This window comes from Miniopterus schreibersii, assembly GCF_964146895.1.
Source record: "Miniopterus schreibersii genome assembly, chromosome: 5".
NCBI lineage: Eukaryota > Metazoa > Chordata > Mammalia > Chiroptera > Miniopteridae > Miniopterus > Miniopterus schreibersii.
This window is the reverse complement of record NC_138106.1, coordinates 56,351,110-56,370,151: the sequence shown is the minus strand read 5'-3', so window position 1 is coordinate 56,370,151 and position 19,042 is coordinate 56,351,110. Positions and strand designations below refer to the sequence as shown.

The following is a 19,042-nucleotide window of genomic DNA, read 5'->3' as shown; positions in this document are numbered from 1 at the left end:
CCAATGTCAAGTGTTGAATGAGTGGGAAAACTGGATACGCAACAGACAGCTTCCTCTGAAAGTCCCATTATTTCCTTGAGATTTTTGTAGTGACATACTGAGGGATGTTACACTGCACCTCAGGAGGATCTCGCCAGAGAAATGTAACTTAGTATGCTTAAATTTGGTTTCTCAGCTCTGCAGGCCCACACTCTTTGGGCGAACTAGCCTGTGGGAAAATTGGCACCAAGTATCAAACACAGCTAACTATTCTTTATTAGCTAACTAGTATATTCATCAACTGGAAAATATTTGAGAATTAAGAACAGGGCTTGTTAATATGTAAAACTCCGCACATCCCTTGATGAGAAAACAAGTAATTATAAATGGAATTATAATTTTGTAGTACCTCAGATAAAATAATGAGGATCCAGTATGTCTTGTTGGATATTTTCACCAGCTATTGAAGAAACCACCATCTTACAAAGAACAAACAAGGTGTTGAAAATAAAACACGAATTAACCCTACCTCTAAACTTTCTAGTTTTGTAACATAAACTACCTGTTCTTCTATTTCTATCTTATTTTAATACAATGTGATTTACTGGGAAATATTTTGCACTGGGACTGAGGTAACATTGTTTCCAATTGTGCCATCAACTACATTCTACTCATTCTCTGCCACTCTGTCATTCTCCGCCTTGGTTTCCCCATCTGTCAAGCGGCAATAATAAGGTGTGTCCTACCTACCCTATTGTAGTAACATGAAAAATGAATAGAAAAACTCTCTACAAGTCAAATTGAGATATTTATATTAAGGGGTTTGAGTGGTTGCTGCTACAAATAGTACTTTACATTATTTGGGGAATGGAAATAACCAAAGTGTAGCATTTAGTCTAACAATATTCTTCTCAGGCCTCTGCCTATTACAGCTTCTTCTTTCTATCCTTTCTTTTCCACTTAGTTCTTTTTTATTCGGCATGGCTAGAGTTGTAATTTTCCTTTTTCAAAACCAAGAATTCGGGTTTGCAATGTTAGTATTGTCTTGGATTCTAGCCATTAATTTGTAACATCTTTATAAAGAGAAAATCTACTTACAGTTCAGATTTTCACATTACCTCTTAAATGTAAACACTGCCTTGTTAAAAGTGAAGAAAATGTTTCCTGTGAGGGTTGGTGGAGATATAAGGGGAATTCGTTTCTTCTAAATTTGCAAATAATTCTCCCTGTGTCCTGCCTTTACCTTCAGAGAACATTTACCTGCTCACTGAGGAATGTATTTCCTACAGCAAATCTCACCTGGTTTGTAGACAGAAGGTTTCCTCAAAGTGAAAGAGAAGGTAAGGAAATCGTTCAATGGAAATGGGTTTGGCAAAGAAAGAAAACAAAGGACAATAGAAGTAGTGGTTGCCTAAGTTTATCTTGGCATTTAAGAACAATTCTTATTCCAAGAAAAACATCATCTTGCCAAACAGATGCCATTTCCTGATGATAGCTCATCTGGCTCCTCCAAGAGAATGGGGGTAACATTTCCCAGAATGTGAGGAATACAGTTGGCTTCATCAACTTACATATAAACACTAATGTTTTATTTCCCTGTTAGTAAAAGCAGATCTCTTATATGAGAGCAAAAAAGTTTAATTCAGCATACATTTATTAATAATTTTATTTAGTTCAATTAACTTAGCACCACTGCTGTAAGTCAGTAAACAAATGATTTGTACATTTTCTTGTAAGGACCTGGGTGGAGTGGGAGTTGGGGGAACTGGAGGAAGTGCACGTAGAGGATTTGGCTCTGTGACAAGGAACATGCTCACCCAAAGGATTAAAAGTTCCTGGAGTAGGAACACACATTGAAACACTCAGGTGAGACTGCACAAAGCCATATTTTTCATAGGTGATAAACATGACCCCCTCCATCAGAACAATCCCAGTCATCCCCTGCCTGGGACAACAGCCCTTCTCCTTTCTCCTGAGTCATTTTCCCTCAAAGCACAATGTATTTTCAACAGTAACTCAATCATATAGTGCTTACTGCATTATTAGCTTTAATGGATACAATTAAAAGTTTATGCTGATGAATGATTGCGTTAATTCACTTGATTCGTTTTGAGACTACCATTGGTTTTGTTATTAGTTTGCTTTAAAAACAGCTCACCCACAATAATGACAGAATGCAATCCTGATATCTGTTAAGTATCATTATAGATATGACCTCCTGTTAAACATGCCACGATTTGATGTGCCCACTGTTACCCAACTAAAGGGGTTAGTTTGCCTAAGTGCATCAAAGTCCAGTAAGACATGAATGGTAGTTTACAGCAAAGAAAGTACAGTAAAGGTTAATTTAGGGAATTGGTGCCAAGCCCAGAGGCACAGGTGAGTCAGTACTCTAAGACCTGGCTCTCCAGTGGCCTCTGGGTGATAGATTTTACAGGAGAAGAAATGGTTAGTCATTGGTAGCCAAGGGAGTTGGGGTCATGGGCTCTACTGATTCTTCAGAGCTAGAGCAAGGAATAATTGATCCTTGCATCAGGTCCTGATGTCAGCCATGGAGTAGTCCCGTCTTGTTTCATGAAAATGTGGTTGGTAGAGTTGTTCCACTTTCATGGGCCTGGGGCTAAAGCATAACTGAGGTCAAGATGTTATCTTTAGCTTGGTAGAAACTCTGTTCTCATGGTTGACTGACCTGAGGCTTCGTACTTGAGACAGTTTGATGCTGACCAGAACCTAATGTCCTAAGGGCTTAATGATTAAAAGAGTGGACGTGCAGTATGTGCAAAGGTAGAAGGATCTGGTTGAGAGGAGGCAAGTGAGTCATAGCACTATTAGGTTGGACAAGGGTAGCTTGGATGAAGGAGAAAATTATATTAGAGAAATGAAGTTCCTATGCAGTTATAATTATGCTCCTAACCAGAAGGCCAGACTGTGTGGTCAGAATTCTAACAGCACACAACTGCATTTAGTTCTGAGTTTGGCCAATAATAACTTCAGAACTAGCATTTAAAACCTTTAATGTAATGAAGCTGTGAGAGTTCAGAAAGTTATGGCCTATTATGACAGATGGTTTTACATTAAATTCCTGCTGCCACCTACACTATTTAAAGGTTGTACTAACAGTGGTGGTTAAACAGGGTTCTGTTTCTAAAGAAGACTCACAGGACCCAAAATGGCAATGGTCATAAATCTACACTCTATTGCAGGAAAAAGATACAATGCAGCAATACCATTAAAGTAAGAACATGCATCACACGTACATTTACAGCAAGGGATCCGGTGCGGCCAGGCATGGGTTCCTTTGTCCTCTCTCCATAAGGGGGACCTGTGGAAGGGAGAACCACTGACATGGCATAGAACACCTCAGAAGTGGGGGGCCCCAAATGGAGTCCTAGCTGAGGTCAATTATAGTTTCCTGGTCACTTAGGCATATTCCTGCTGTGTCTCCAGACCCTCCCAGGTTCTTGCCAGGTCGGGAGCAATTCATCCATCCTGTCCCCAACCCCGCCCCTCCCCGCCCCCCATGACCCATGATTTAAACAAAGCAACACTCTTAATCAACATATTTCACACCTTGACCGTGAATCAATGTCATGCAGCAGCCAGAGCAAAACAATTCCAGTTAATTCCAGGCCTGTTGAAGCAAACCCTCACTGCCTAGAAGCTTCAGTTGTGAAACTGGACACAATGGGTCTGGGCTGCCTGTCACCACTTGAGCCAGTTAAGCAGAGACAAGGCTGAATTGTATATGAGCATTTATTCCAATAATGCCGGCAATATGGGAGAGAGCAGCAGGATTTATCCACATAAAATCTGCTGTCCTCTCCCCTTATTCGCTGGCTGATTATATAGGGATAAAGAAGAAAGGAGACATGCAAAGGGGGAAAGGAAGAGGAGGAGGATGGCTGCAGGGTCTGTGGTCCCTGTGTCTCCTTCCAGGATCTTGAAGTCTGATAGCAAGGTAGTTAATTTTCACTGGTGTTAAAACCCAGCTCTCCCAGTTCTTGGGACCTGAGAATGGTCAGTATCCCTGAGGCAAACTCCTGGAGGGGGTTCAGGCTCCAGACACAGCAACCAAATCAAAGTGCATCTTGTCCTTTGTCTGTTCTCAAAATGCATTTTCTTTTCTGAGCAATGGATCCATCCAGGCCCCAAGGTGTCTCATCTTTTTATAGCTCTGTTTTTCTTCTTGCAGAGCATCCTCTAGTTTCCCAGGGTCTGTAAGAAAACCTCTCATCTATAGTTAGTCACGTGAATAATCATTAAACATCTATGGTCCTGTTCCTATTAGGTGCTTCCTCCCTTTCACAATCACAGTCAACAGAATATGATCAACATCTCTGCCCCCAACAGTTGGACTCCTTTAGACTCTCTATTACCATAGTCCAGACTGTGCATCGGCATCACTGTATGGCTCATACAGGAAATGTTAGTGACTAACCTTGCTCTTATTTGTTTTGTAGAAATATTCACTACTAATGAAGAGAGAAAAGATGCAAGTGGATTTCTGAACGTGAAGTCTGTTTTCACAAGGGTGTATGGCAATGAACCAGCCCAATCAAACAACCTGACCATCTGGTGTATGGCTCAGACTCCAGCACCTGGAAATAAAGTGTGGAATAGCTCATCCCAAAAGATCACTTTTTCCTTGGGTGAGTTTTCTGTTCAATAAGATCAGCAAGGGGTGGCCAAGACTGCCATAAGTTCAGAACATTTCTAATTGGAACAAATAGAATACTCATTATTTCCATGATATTTTAATCTTGGAAAACTCTCGCTACATATCTCAAAATTATTAAATTTCAGAGTAGTAAACATTTTCTGACAAATGGGATACTACTGAAAAAAGTTCAAGTAAAAAGCTGATCCAAGAATGTTTTCAAGAATTTTGGGTGAATACAGCAATTTTGTTTCAAGTTTTATATAACTTGATAATAATTTTAATAATAACTCTTAATTAACTGGAATTTTTGTTATACTACCATATAATGAAAATTAACACTACTATATTAATGATCATTTAGGATTTTAAAAAATCTTAAAATTCTTTCTGAATCACTAAAAACACTCAAATATGTATAGCACAATTGTAGACCATGTATGAGATATAAATATTTTGAAGATAGGGACTATATCTCAATGGTTTTAGGACCCCTGATTTTAAGCACAAAGTCTGGCACAAAGAAGATTTTTATGACTTACAAATTGGTATGTAGGATCATTCTACTTATTACAATATTTGTTTAATCCGATCAAATAATGGAGATTTTACTACAATAAAAGATGTGAAAAAATGTTTTGACAAGCACTGTGGCAACAGATTGCCTGTAAAAAAAATAGAAATTTGTAATGACAACTGTGAAATATGCATTTATAATAGTAAAGTAATGCCTATAAAACTTAAACAGATTTGCAAGTCATTAATAAACTGCAGGACTATTAACATCTTTACTACTTTCCTATTTTCAGAGGTATTACAGTCTATATCATACTCATAAAAAACAGAATAATTTATGAAGGAAAGAGTTTCTCTTTGTTTCAAGGCCACAATCTGCATCTTGGGTCCTTCCGGCCCTGTCACAAATGCAGACATTTGGTTCCTGGGATCCTTGGATGGACAAAGGTGTATGGATGGCTCAGTGCAAGTCCATTCTCCACTACTCAGAAACAAGTGCCAATCTGACACTGGGCCAATAGTACCAACCCTGACCTTAGAATTAGTTATTCAGAAATGGTCATGGGTTTACAACGGAAGATCCATATTCAACTTTGCCTAATTATTTCAAAAATAAATACACCTTCTTTCCTAAAGGCTGACTATAGTTAGAGTACAGTCTTGGAACAGTGAAAGTTCTCGCATAGGTTTGCCAGTAGCTTTAGCAGAACCTAACAACATGAGCTAAAGACCAAACAACCTCATATTCCAAAGAGAACCCTATTTCCATCATAGACGGAACTGTTTTAAAAACCAGTATTTTGTGATGTTAAAACTGTGCTTGTGTTTTTCTTTAAAGACTTTGTTTTTAGAGCAGTTTTAGGTTCACAGCAAAATTAAAAGGAGGATATAGAGATTTCCCACATACAAACCACCCCACACCCACACACACAAGCATGTATATTCTCCCTCGTTAACAACATCACACACCAGAATGGTGCATTTGGTACAACTGGGAAACCTACATTGACACATAATTATCCAAAGTCCATAGCTTACTTTGGGGTTAATTCCTGGTGTACATTTGATGGATTTGGACAAATGTATAATGACATGTGCCTATCATTATAGTATCACACAGAATGTTTCACTGCCCTAAAAATCCTCTGTGCTTCCCCGATTTATTCCTGTCCCCCCACACCCGACCCCTAGCAAACACTGAACTTTTTTAACTATCTCCATAGATTTGCCTTTTGGGAATGTTATATTAAAATCATACAGTATGTACCCTTTTCAGATTGGCTTCTTTTATTTAGTAGTATGCACTTAGGATTCCTCCATGTCTTTTCATGGCTTGATAGCTCAAATTTTGATTTTAGCACTGAGTAATATTCCATTGTATGCATGTGCCACATTCACCTGCTGCAGGGCATCTTGGTGGCTTCCAAGGTTTGGCAATTATGCATAAAGCTGCTGTAAACATTCGTGTGCAGATTTTTGTGTCTTCATGAATTTTAGACTGCTTTACTACATACCAAAGAACACAATTGCTGGATTGTATGATAAGAGCATGTTTAGTTTTGTAAGAAACCACCAAACTGTCTTCCAAAGTAGCTGTATCCTTCTGCCTTCCCACCAGCGACGGATATGAGTTCTTCTTGCTCCACACTCTCACCTGCACTTGGTGGTGTCAGTTTCTGGATTTTGGTCATTCTGATAGGTGTGTAGTGGTACCTCATTATTGTTTTAATTTTCATTTCTCTAGTGAGATGTGACGTGAAGCATCTTTTCATGTGCTTATTTGACATCTGTGTATCTTCTTTGGTGCGGTATCTGTTAAAGTTTTTGTCCCATTTTTTAAGCAGATAGTTTGTTTTCTTGTTGAGTTTTAAGAGTTCTTTGTATGTTTGGATAATAGTCCCTTATCAGATGTGTCTCTTGCAAATATTTTCCTCCCAATCTGTGCCTTGTCTTCTCATTCCCTCGAACTATTTTTAGTTTTAAGATTAAAAAATAATGAATACTTTTAAGGTAATAAGGAAGAGCACTGATTCTGACACCCAAAGCACATGATAATTCCGACATTACAAGATAGCTTTGGATCGAGTATAATTTTAGGATCTGAGCAGATGGTTATTTTTAAATTTTTGTAATGAGTTTTTATCCTTTGCGATAAAATATGAAAGACAATAAATCTTGAAGAGCCCAGTTTCCCAAAATTATAGCTTGTGTTCTGGTTGCAATCTGACATACACCTTTATGAATGATTTAGAAAATGCAGTTGAGACTCTGTAAAGAAATGTCATCGCTACATCATATTTTTCTATTTGCTATAGTTCTTAAACACTTCCAAACATGCTTTCTCTGCCTGTGGTGGCACCACTGGATGCTGTAGAAACACTGGAGTTAACTTCTGGTGACTTGTCCAAGGAGCATTGCCTTATCAAGCTACTATTATTGACAGATACTGAGATGAAAATATAGAAGAAAGATCTGTTGTCTCTGAGTGCTAAAGCAGAGAAATCCTGGGAATATTACAGAGCAGAAGAGAGAGTTGGTGACAGGAAAGCAGTTTTGCTACCTTTTGTTCCCAGAAAAGTGTAACAATGTTCAAAGGCTGCAAGATAACAGCATCTGAGGTGCTCCCTTCCCCACCTACCCCGGTCTCCCAGGAAGTTCAAATGCTCAGTGATTCTTACTCTAGAAAACTCAGAAAGGGAAAAGGGTCAGGGTGAGGACGATCGGCAGCTCATCAGGCAGCTATTTTGAGTACCAGGGCCTGCGGATTCCTGTGATTCAACAGTAAATTCTTTTAAAAAGCTTTCTCCAAAAATATTCTGTCCTGCTGGCCTACCCTATCAGAATGTCTGAAATTGTAGCACTGCAGAGTTCATTTTCTGGCACATACAAAGCATGTTTTGTGTTGTTGAGGTGGAGGGGATGTTTTGTTTGGTTTTAATTTAAAAGTTGAGTGTGAATACCCCCTGGTGAGGGTAATATCCTGGCTGTCATCAGCCTTGACAGAGACTTGTTTATTAAAGGGATTGCCAACTGTAACTGTTAAGGTCAAGACCTTTGGGATAGAGAGTTAAGAGTTAATGAGCTGTGTGAGTGTGTGTGTGAGTGTGCATGTGTTTTTTGGAATGTGGAGAGAGAATTTAAAAGGGATATATCAATAATGGGACAGGAGGATCATTGGATATTGGGGTGGAATGTGCCAGACAAATACTGCTTCAGGATGTACCCAGGACATCCTGAAGATCCTGAGAGTATCAAAAAAGGACTTTAATAAAATACAAATCACCCAAAGATCTTGTTAAAATGCAGATTCTGATCAGTAAGTCAAGGGGGTGAGGGAAGGTCTGAGAGTCTGCATTTCTATTAAGTTTCTAAGAGAAGCTATGGACTGCATTTTGAGAAGCAAGGACCTCGCCTGGGCTGGAGTTCATGCCCAGGAAGCCCTAAAACTGACTCGGCTGCCCTGTGGGGCAGACACAGGGTCACTGCTGGTCCTGAGGGCCCCCACGGGCCTGCTGCAGAGTGAACACACTCGGGAGTGAATGGAGTTGTATTAAATGTAACAGTCTGCAAGCTGCCTGACATGTTTTTGCTAAATTCTACATATGAGCTTTGGAAAATATTTTTTTCCCTGTTAGGCTTTAGCCGCTTCTTTTTTCACTCCCTGAGTTTTGTTTTGACTGAAGCAGAGTTTCGACTTTGCAGGCCAGTCTTCAACCAGAAGGATATTTTTTGGCCTCAAGTTTCATGTTGAAAGCTATACATCACTTTTGTCAGAGGGTGAAGAGTTCCTGGGAGATCGGGGCTACTCTTTGTAACTCATTGTTACTCTTCTCTGAGAACTAAGAGCAACAAAAACTGCTCTCCTCCCACTAACTCTCTTTTGTGCTCTGTAATATTCCCAGAACTTCCCTGCTTTAGCACTCAGAGACAAGAGACTTTCTTATATAGACAATACATAAACAAATGGGACTGGCTGTGTTCCAACAAAACTTTACCTACAAACATAGGCGATGAGGGGGATTTGACCTGTGGGCCATAGTTTGCCAAACTCTGTTCTAAACAATCTACAAAGAAAAATACCTGGCATTATTTTTGCAGGTCCATGCTCCAGATGATTAAGGCTATTTCTTTGGAAGAGCATGCTTATGATGCACTAGTAATCAGCTCTGTACTTAAAGCTGGTCTTCTTTCTTCCAATGTTAAGAGGAAATTTGTAGGTATTCAATCATCATCCACCTGCATAGAATACAAAAATACCAAGTGAGGAACAATACAATTACTTCTCTTGAATGGCATGCCGATGAGTAATAAGGCCTTTGCAAGGTAAACTCCAAACACATCATAAAGATCCTTAGGCTTCTTTAAGTCTGAGGAAATGCATCCCAGGAGATGTGAGGGGGCAAAGTGTTAGAAACCGCATGCACAAAGATCGAGTGGTCATAGAGAGCATATTGTGTTTGAGAAACTGGCTTGAACTATCACCTGTTGGACGGAGGGTGTGACCTGAGAGAAATGTGAAAGATGGTAGTCAGCATCAGGAAATGAAGTTGAGGATGTAAGAGGGGCCAAATCATGATTAGATATGCATATCACTCTAAGAGGTCCGTCCTGTTTGAGATGGCATTGGGGGAAAGAAGACAGTCATTCTGCCAACTTACTTCGGTATAACAACCCTCTCCCACCTCCGCAGAGATTAATAACAAGGACTCATGTGTATGATAGCAAGTCAGAGCCAGCTGTGAGTGCCACCTACAGCTAACAGCAATAACAACATGACTACCAATAGGAATAAAACATAGATGCATCTAGATTACAATAAGAAATTCTTTCCAATATGCTATGTGATATCAAGTGACATAACTTAAATAATATATTTTTCCCTTAAAGTAAATTACAGAATAGAACCAATGCTATAATTTGTAATTAAGTATCCAGATAACTGACTTCAGATATGTGACACTGTACCCAATGCTATTTTATCTAGAAATCACAAAATCCCCTAGCATCAAAATCACTTACCCATATTTAACCCACTTGTTTCTAAGGTCAGTAGATTTTTTTGGCATTTGTAAATTGTTTTATATTGCTAATAAGAATATTTTATAATAAAATAATGGAGGCTTTAAGGAATTAACATGGATATATAATAAGTCAAATAACATATCCCAGCCTCTCTTTCATTCCTAGCCCCCTCCCACACACCCACAAAAAAGTGAAGCCAGCCCAGCCAGGTGTGGCTCAGTGGTTGAGCGTCGACCTAGGATCCAGGCGATCGGGGTTCGATTCCCAGTCAAGGCACATGCCCGGGTTACGGGCTCTATCAATGACTTTCTCGTCATTGATGTTTCTATCTCTCTCTCTCCCTCTCCTTTCCTCTCTCTGAAATCAATAAAGATTTTTTTTTTTTTAAAGTGAAGCCAAATAAAATTTTAAAAATAGACATTTTAGAAAGAGCATAATAATACCATCAATCTTAGGTTCATTGGTGTTACATCCAATCTGATAGTTATTATTTCTACTCTCGCTGATAAAACAATGTTTGTGGGTATAAAGATTTGTAAACTGTGTGGTTACTTTTCAAACACTTCAAAATATTAGCCACTGCTATAATTGTTTTACGAGGTCTTAGTCAAATGTTACTTTCTACAGAAAGCTTTCCTGGACCTCCCAATCTTGGTTGGTGCCCCTCCTTTGCATTCCCATGGCCCTGCACTTCCACTATCACAGCACTCAACCCACTGCCTGGCCACCCACCTATAATCTAGGCTGTGTGCTCCTTAAAGACAGTCCCGGGTCTTTGTCATTCACCATTACATCCACTGCCTTGGCTGTAACAATAATGATTTGTTAATCAATAAGCAAAGTTTTGGTGGAGAGATTAAGTCAATACTTTATCATTCTGTTACAACACTTTTATTTATCATACGTGTCTGCTTCATCCTTTCAGGCTCGGTAAGCCCTCCAACAGATCCTGCACCCGTTGTTACTGAGTCTACCCTTGGCACCCAGCCTTCTCCAGCCAACAGCGTATCTTCCACAAGTAAGAATGGCTTCACACTGTTTTAACTTCCATGAGCTATTAATTCTTTAATGAAGCATATTGATAAAGAAAAAAGTTTCAAAAAATTTGTGTCATCTATGACCTTTTCTAATCTATGCCATTTTAGATAAACATATTAAGTACTATTCTCATGGTTTCCAAGAGTTTGCTCAACTTCCAAAGCCCTTCACTTGAAGCCTTGGAAAAATCAGGGTCAATAAATATTCAGTGGGAAATTAAATTTTGTAGTTATTATTAAATAGGTTAATAAATTGATAGTCTTCCTCCAAAGCTGTCTTCTCAGTGGGGTGTTTAAGAAGTTGGTTGTAAATGGAGCAGAGGTAGGTAGATAAAGTTTTACACTTAAATTTGTTCTGGTTCCAATTAATTTTGACCAAGTTGACTACTGAGGGGCATTAGCTTCACAGGGGCATTACTAATAATGGAAGTCAGGCTGGGTCAGTGTTTCTACAGCAGGGAGATAATATTGAATTTCAAAAGTTGGCATTGATGCAAACAAAATGTAAATTTCCATGTCCATGTCCTTTGTATTTAACAAAGAACCATGGTGACTTTCTCTAATATCAAAAAAAAAAAAAAAAAAAGAAGCATATTCTATGAAAAGTAGAAATAAAGTTTTCATTCTTATTTAATTAAAACTATTAATTTTAGCTCAAAATGAGAACTGAAAATGGAATAAAACAGAAGCAGGGATGAACAATTCCTTCAGTCACTGCCACAACTTGACACCACTCAGGAAATAAAGCATGTGGAAGACTGAGCAATGCCTTCAAATCTCCCATTAGAGACTTTATATTCATGTGATTTTTTTCTAGTTCTTAAGGTTTTGTCATTTCCTTTTTAAAGCTTCTTTTTCTTTCACTTCTAATTCATCATTCAGCAACAAACCATAGGAGATTGTGATATTCTTCATTTAACAAATATTAGCATATTAAAAAATAATACCTTGAATCTTTGTAGTACTCTATGGATTATTTACCTATTGCTTCATAACAAATTACCCCAAAATTTAGCAATTTATAAATGGTTCTAAGGGTCAGAAATCTAAAGGCATCTAAGCTGGATGGAATGGCTCATGGTCTCTCACGAGGATGTAGTCAAGCTGGTGGCTGGGGCTTCATTTACCTGAAGGCTTGACTGGAGCTGGAGATTCTGCTTCTAAGCATGAGCATGATGGCAGGAGGCCCTAGTTCCTCACCACATGGGGCTGCTTATAAGGCAGCGGCTGGCTTCCTCCAGACCAAGTAATTGAAGAAATAGGGTGACCAAGACAAAAGCCACACTGCCTTTTTATGATCTCGCCTCCACAATTGTACACCGTTTCTTTTGCTTTATTTTATGTTGTTAGAAGCAAATCACTACGTCCAGCTCATATTCAAGAAGAGGAAAATTAAGCTCCACTTCTTGAAAGGGAGAGTATCAAAAAATTTGTGAACAAATTAAAACCACCATAGTCAGTCACTTAGAAAATGTTTGCACATAAAATGCAATGTGGTTGGATCTTCTTTATTATGACAGGTAGACAGAACAAGCATTATCATTCCCATTTTCCAGATGGGGACACTGAGATGCTGAGCATGTAAATGATCACATGACTAGTAAGTGACCAAGTTAGTATTCACACCAAAATCTTCTGACTCTAAATCTCGTTCTTACCACATTAAATACCATGTTTTCTCCAACTGGTCTAAACACTTCATGAAAACAGGGAGCGTATTTGTTTTGCCTCCTAGCACATGCCCAGTACAGAGTGGGCCAATAAAAACTACCAGTTGAATAAATGAATGAATAAAAGAATTAATGAGAATAATGTGCCTTCATGATGTAGATATCATTTAATAGACTCTATGGTGTTAAAAAGTGATAATTTGTTCCTGCTTTCAAAAAGATTGCAGTGTACTTGGAGAGAAATGATGTGCACACATGAAAATGATTATTCAAAATCACAAGGTGGCAGATGCTGCATCTTATAGAACTAAAATGCACAGGGAGAATTACAGACCAGTAAGTCTTAGGCTTTGGACAAAGAAAGGTCCTCATGAGTTTATGGACTCAGATATTACCTAAGAGAGATGAAACAAGCTGATTCTTGAAATATGTGTTGTGATTATTTGACTCAGTTAAGAGTTTTATAAACATTCTAAACAAAGAGAATAAGCTGAGCAGTTGTTTACTGGCAAAGATGTCTGTGAGAATTTGAGAAAATGTTAGTAGCTAAGCTTAGGTCAGAGGGGTGGGATTGTGTAGCAGAGAAGCACAGACGAATATTGGAAAATGCAGAATAAATAGAGCCTTAAACCTCAGCCTAAGGATTCCAGTGTTCTCCCTTAGGAAATGGGTCAGGGATCCCATTAAACATATTTTTAAAAAAGGAAATGACATGATTCATTTATTACATATTTATTGAGCAGTTGGTATGTACCAGAGACTCTTCTAGGTGCTGGAAATACAACAGTGAACAAAGAGAAGAAAATCATGCCAGCATGACATTTATATCTTCCAACTGAAAGCAGAAATGAATTTCTTCTAGCTGAATCTTCTACGGGGTTAGTTGACATGCATCACATGCTTTCATCAGACCAAGCACCATTCTTATTTCTGTGAAGAAATTCAAGGAAAGGGAAAGGACAGTATTACCCTTAAGGAGTCTATAATTTACTATAGCTCTCGTATTAGAGAAGGAAGGAGAGCACAAGTAAATATACTTGTTAGAAAACAGAAAATGCTAGCTGACCTACTGCCACACTATGGTGATATAGTTGAAAAATTTCTGAAGAATTAAAGGCCTCCTTAAAATAAGATCCCACCACACTGGCCCTCGGGACTGTTTTATTATTTATTTATTTATTTATTTATTTATTTATTTATTTATTATTATTATTATTATTTTAGGTTTCAAGTGTACATTTCTGTGATACAAAATCTTAGGTGCCCTGACCGGGAATCGAACCAGTGACCTTTTGGTACATGGTAAAACGCTCAACCAACTGAGCCACACCGGCCAGGGCAGGACTGTTTTAGATCAGTGGTTCTCACCAGGGTAATTTTGCTCTCCACCCTCCAGGGGACATGTGATAGCATAGGGACATTTTTGATTAGCACAATGGGAAGGGGGGAGGGTATTACTAGCATCTAATATGTAGAGGCCAAGATGCTGCTAAATATACAACATTTTGTAGGGCAGGACAACCTCCATAACAAAGAATTATCTGGTCCAAAATGTCAATGAGGTTGAGCAACCCTGTTTTAAATCAGGCTCTGATTTAAGAGTAGCTTTTTTTTTTTTTTTCTTTACAAAATTTCAACCTCTGTCCAGATAGTAACAATAGATTATGTTTGGAACAATTCTCAGTCTGATTTTTATGTAAAAAGACAACACATTAAATCAATGGCTGAATATATCTAAATAAAATTTTATTTTCTTAGACTAACCACTGAATTACAACCGAAAATCCAAATTTTGTCTTGTCAGCTGGGGGGTAATGAGGACTGACTGCCTCAGAAGCTAGTAGGATTCACCCCTGTGTGTTCTTTTAAGAAAGGAAGTGAGCAGGATGGAACATGTCATGGGAACCAACTTCAAAAGGCTATGGTTTCATTCCAAATTCTAAGATGTAATGAACTACATAATTCAGTCATAATTATTAAGCTACTTATTTTGCTGCAAACATCCAATTTGTATTTTTCCTCAGTGAAAGGATATTTTTTAAACAAATGTTGACAAAAATAGAAGCAATATTCTTTAACTAGAGGAGACCCATGTAACTTATAACAAACTTCATTAGTTACCCAGAGAAATCCAGCTCAATCCAACCTGAACTAATTGGTGTTTGCTGCATTTTCTATCCTCAGAAAAGACGTGAGGCTGACAAACTAAGTGGCGAGATGAAACAAGCCCACGTGGAACAATCAGAGACACCTGACAAATCCAGGGTGGGCCAATGCTGGCATAGCTCAGGGGTTTCTCCTGCTTCGAGGCACACCCTGTGCCTTCTATAGTTTATTTACTCAACAACAATTAAACATTGAGTGCCTACAGCGTGCCAGGAATTTTTGAGATGCTGAGATATGGGGATAAACAAGACAGGCAGGGTCCCAGTTGCACAGAGCTTATGCCCAATCAGGACCTGCTTGCCCAGCCTGCCATTACACTGCCCACCAGGCCACAGACCTCCCTATTTTTTATGGCTGTGCACAACCCTAGACCTGATGTATTGATTTTAATATTAAGTTCTCTAAAAACTTAGCTGGTCCCCACAGTCTGGATATTTCTGCTCCTGGACACCTTGAGTAGCCATTGGCCAGCTCCCCAGATGAACACACCTGATCCTTGGCAAGTGGGGGATCAGACATGGAGGGATATAGACTAAAAGAAGCAGTTGCCCAGGGGATGCAACAAAACTACTAATTTATGAGCAAGCATGTCAGAAAGAGGTAGGGGATTAAACTGGAAACTATGCCATTGGATGAGATTAGCTGCATACAAGTCACAGGGGAAGCAGACAAGATCAGCTGTAGGTCTAAATATTGGGTCTGAAGCTAAGAGAGGATTCCCAGAGTCTGCAAGGCAGTAAGAAGACTCTGGTGATGTTTGTGACAGCAACTTCTGACACCTTCACTGGTTGTGTCACTCCTGCCTTAAGTGTCCAGATGCTTCCGTTGCTGTCTGACAAATTACACCACTGTCATATGTATCCAGGAAACAAAAAGTATGAAAAATAAGTGAGTGCTGAGGGTGAGGGGATTTTAATCAGGGAAGTCTGCGCCGGGCATGGGGTGGGGACAGGAAGGAAATATAGCCCCAGATGGAAGAAAGAGAAGGGATAAATATTCAGACAATAGTTTTGATCAAAAACAAAATAAAATGAGTGCAGGACATAAGAAGACAAGCAGGCCCAGCTGGTGTGGCTCAGCGGTTGAGCATCGACCTACAATCCAATAGATCGCGGTTCTATTCCTGATCAGGGCACATGCCTGGGTTGCGGGCTCGATCCCCAGTGGGCATGCAGGAGGCAGCCGATCAATGACTCTCTCTCATCATTGATGTTTCTCTCTCTCTCTCCCTCTCCCTTCCTCTCTCTGAAATCAATAAAAATATATTTAAAAAATAAAAAAGAAGACAAACAGAACGAATGCTGGCAGTACTTGCAGGGGAGTGGCTGTAAGGTTGCTCAGGTGAAGCGGAACTCCGTGAGGATAGACTTAAGTTAGAGAACCATGGACTTGGACTGTGATCTGAACATCACCACACGGCCACTGTGGCTTATTTTTTTTAATGTGTTTTTATTGATTTTAAAGAGAGAGGAAGAGAAAGGGGTAGAGAGATAGAACCATCGATGTGAGAGGAACATCAATCGGTTGCCTCTTGCATGCCCTATACCGGGGATCGAGCCAGACTGGGAATTCAACTGGTGACCTCTTGATTCATGAGTCAATGCTCAACCACTGAGCCACACCAGCCAGGCCACTGTGGTTTTTTGAGTAAGTGAATAATGTGAGTAAAGCAGAAGCTATGTATATAGTAAGTAGTAGCAGCAAGAACAGGGAGCAAGAAGACCAAATGATGTGGTTTGCAAGCAATTTGAAGTGATGATGATCTGAGCTAGAACAGGCATATGTAGAAATGGAGAATACCGCAGCAGGAGACTCAGCAGGGTTGTCTGCCTAAACATGGGGGGAATAAAAGATTCTCAGAAGACTATCATACAAAAGCCTTCCAGTTATTTTCCTAGCAATTATCCAACATGTTCTACCAACTGCCATGATTGTATTAATAGTACCAAGCAATAATATTAACAGTATTTGTTAATATTTGAGTGTCTCTACTGTGTCTGGCACCATTCTAAACTAGTAAATGTATTACCTCCTTTAATCGTCCCAACAACACTAATGGAGGTAGTATTATTATCCCATTTTACAGATGAATACTGAGGCACAGAGGTTAAATAACTTACCCAACATCATACAGAAAGTGGAAAAGCCAGGATGGAACCCAGACAGTCAGACTTCAGAGACTGAGTCCTACAGCCTCTGAGAGTGCATGATGGGTACTCGATAAATATCTTTAGACACTGAACAAATCCCTTCCAGTGTGAAGCTGGTAGAGCTGCTATGAAAATGTCGACATGACAGCTGTGCTTCTATTAATCTTTCCCTTCTCTGGACCAGTGTTTTCTGAGAAATGCAGTCTCCGGGAGTGAGGCTAGCTTCCTCAGTTGGAAATAAATCAGAGAAAAAGACCCTCCTCTTTTTGTTACCCCTTCTCCTCCTGAAATTATTATAATTCTTATTGCCCAGAGATATGTGCAGAATCCATGCAAAACTCCAGTGCTCTCCCTTGAATTCTGGGAAATACTGGTCATTACACCCTTCTCACCACATTTCACCTGGGGCACATGTTGCAGGTTGTTAAAGGCCTTCTTTTATTTTTCCCATACTTGTCACCACAAGTCAACAATGGTAGCCTTCTTGATGACTGGTTTACTTTCGATATTTGTTTATTCCGTTTACCCCCTTAAAGTAAGATGTGTCTTGGAAACAGCTATCAGATGACCTATTTTTTTCATTTCATTTCATTTCATTTCATAATTATTATTGTCTACAAATGCATCACATGATGTGTGATGAGCCCCATCCTCCTTTCTATAATCTCCCATCAAGAGAGTCCTGCAAACCCTTTCTAAACCAGTAATCCAGCAATACATTGTCTTTAGTCATTCAGAAGCATGTGTTTCCCCAAACAATCTGCCTCCAACACGAAAACAGGGCCTTGTGCAGAGATCAGGATCTCACACCACGTGTCTCCTTTATGCTGGTCAATATCCACCTCATCCTAATGTCGGGGGTTGGTGAGACTGACTCAAGTGTGTTTAGATGTAGTTGATAGCCTATACCCTTTTTTTAAAAAAATTATCTTTTTATTTTTGAAAGTATTACAGATGTCCCCTTCCCTCCCCCCCACATTGACCCCCTCCGCCCCACCCTCACACCTTCACTGCACTATTGTCTGTGTTCATGGGCTATGCATATAAGCTCTGTGGTTGTTAATCTTTCCCTCCCCTCACCCCATGCCTTCCCCCTGAGTTTCTCCAGTCTGTTCCATGCTGCTTCCATGTCTCTGGATCTATTTTGTTCGTCAGTTTGTTTTGTTCATTAGTTCCACATATAAGTGAGATCATGTGATACTTGTCTTTCTGTGACTAAGCCTTTACCCTTTTAAGTGCAGTTCTCTGGTTAATGTTGGTATGGGTTTAAAGGCTCTCCGTGCTGCAGGTGAAGTAATTGATGTAGGTGCTGTGATTGATGGAGTACAATTACACATTTGTTGAGGAAATGAGGTGGCTATGCCAATAGATGCTATGTTAATGGAGTGGAAGGCCAAGTGAAAATATTACTATTTGAGAAAGTAAGTTACATTTTCAGGTTCAATTTTACATAGAAATAATGCGAAGTCTTGGATAATTGAGTTTGATTAATCAGATCACTCAAGCAGTAATAGCCTGAATTTATAAATAACTTTTACCTTTGCAGTCAGTTAATAAATAAGCTGGTCTGGATAGGTTAGCAAAAACTAATTTTCTTTTTTCCATCATTCCCTGACCAAATGAGTTCTAGTGAATAATTTCTTCCTGGCCTCTAAAAGACATTTCAGGCTGACTCCTTTGCTTTTTTTTTTTTTTTTTTGCCATTTTCATATAATAAATGCTCTCTGGTCCCTTTCAGTCACAAGACCAGACCCCTGTCAATAATTAACAAGTCTTGTTAAATATAATGTCAAAACTTGCAAAAGTTAATTCAGTCCAGTCCTCTCTCCCTCCTCCCTTCCAAGC

The 19,042-nt window shown here is 39.3% G+C and overlaps 1 protein-coding gene across 2 annotated transcripts in view; it reads left to right on the top strand.

The window, feature by feature from the left end:
• CD96 (CD96 molecule) overlaps window positions 1–19,042 on the top strand; it is a 70,826-nt gene that overhangs the window by 31,233 nt on the left and 20,551 nt on the right. For both annotated transcript variants that reach the window (XM_081138630.1, XM_081138631.1), the window contains exons 6-8: window positions 1,229–1,319; window positions 4,440–4,628; window positions 11,100–11,192. In XM_081138630.1, coding sequence (XP_080994756.1) covers window positions 1,229–1,319; window positions 4,440–4,628; window positions 11,100–11,192 — 373 coding nt within the window. The remainder of the gene's footprint in view (window positions 1–1,228; window positions 1,320–4,439; window positions 4,629–11,099; window positions 11,193–19,042) is intronic.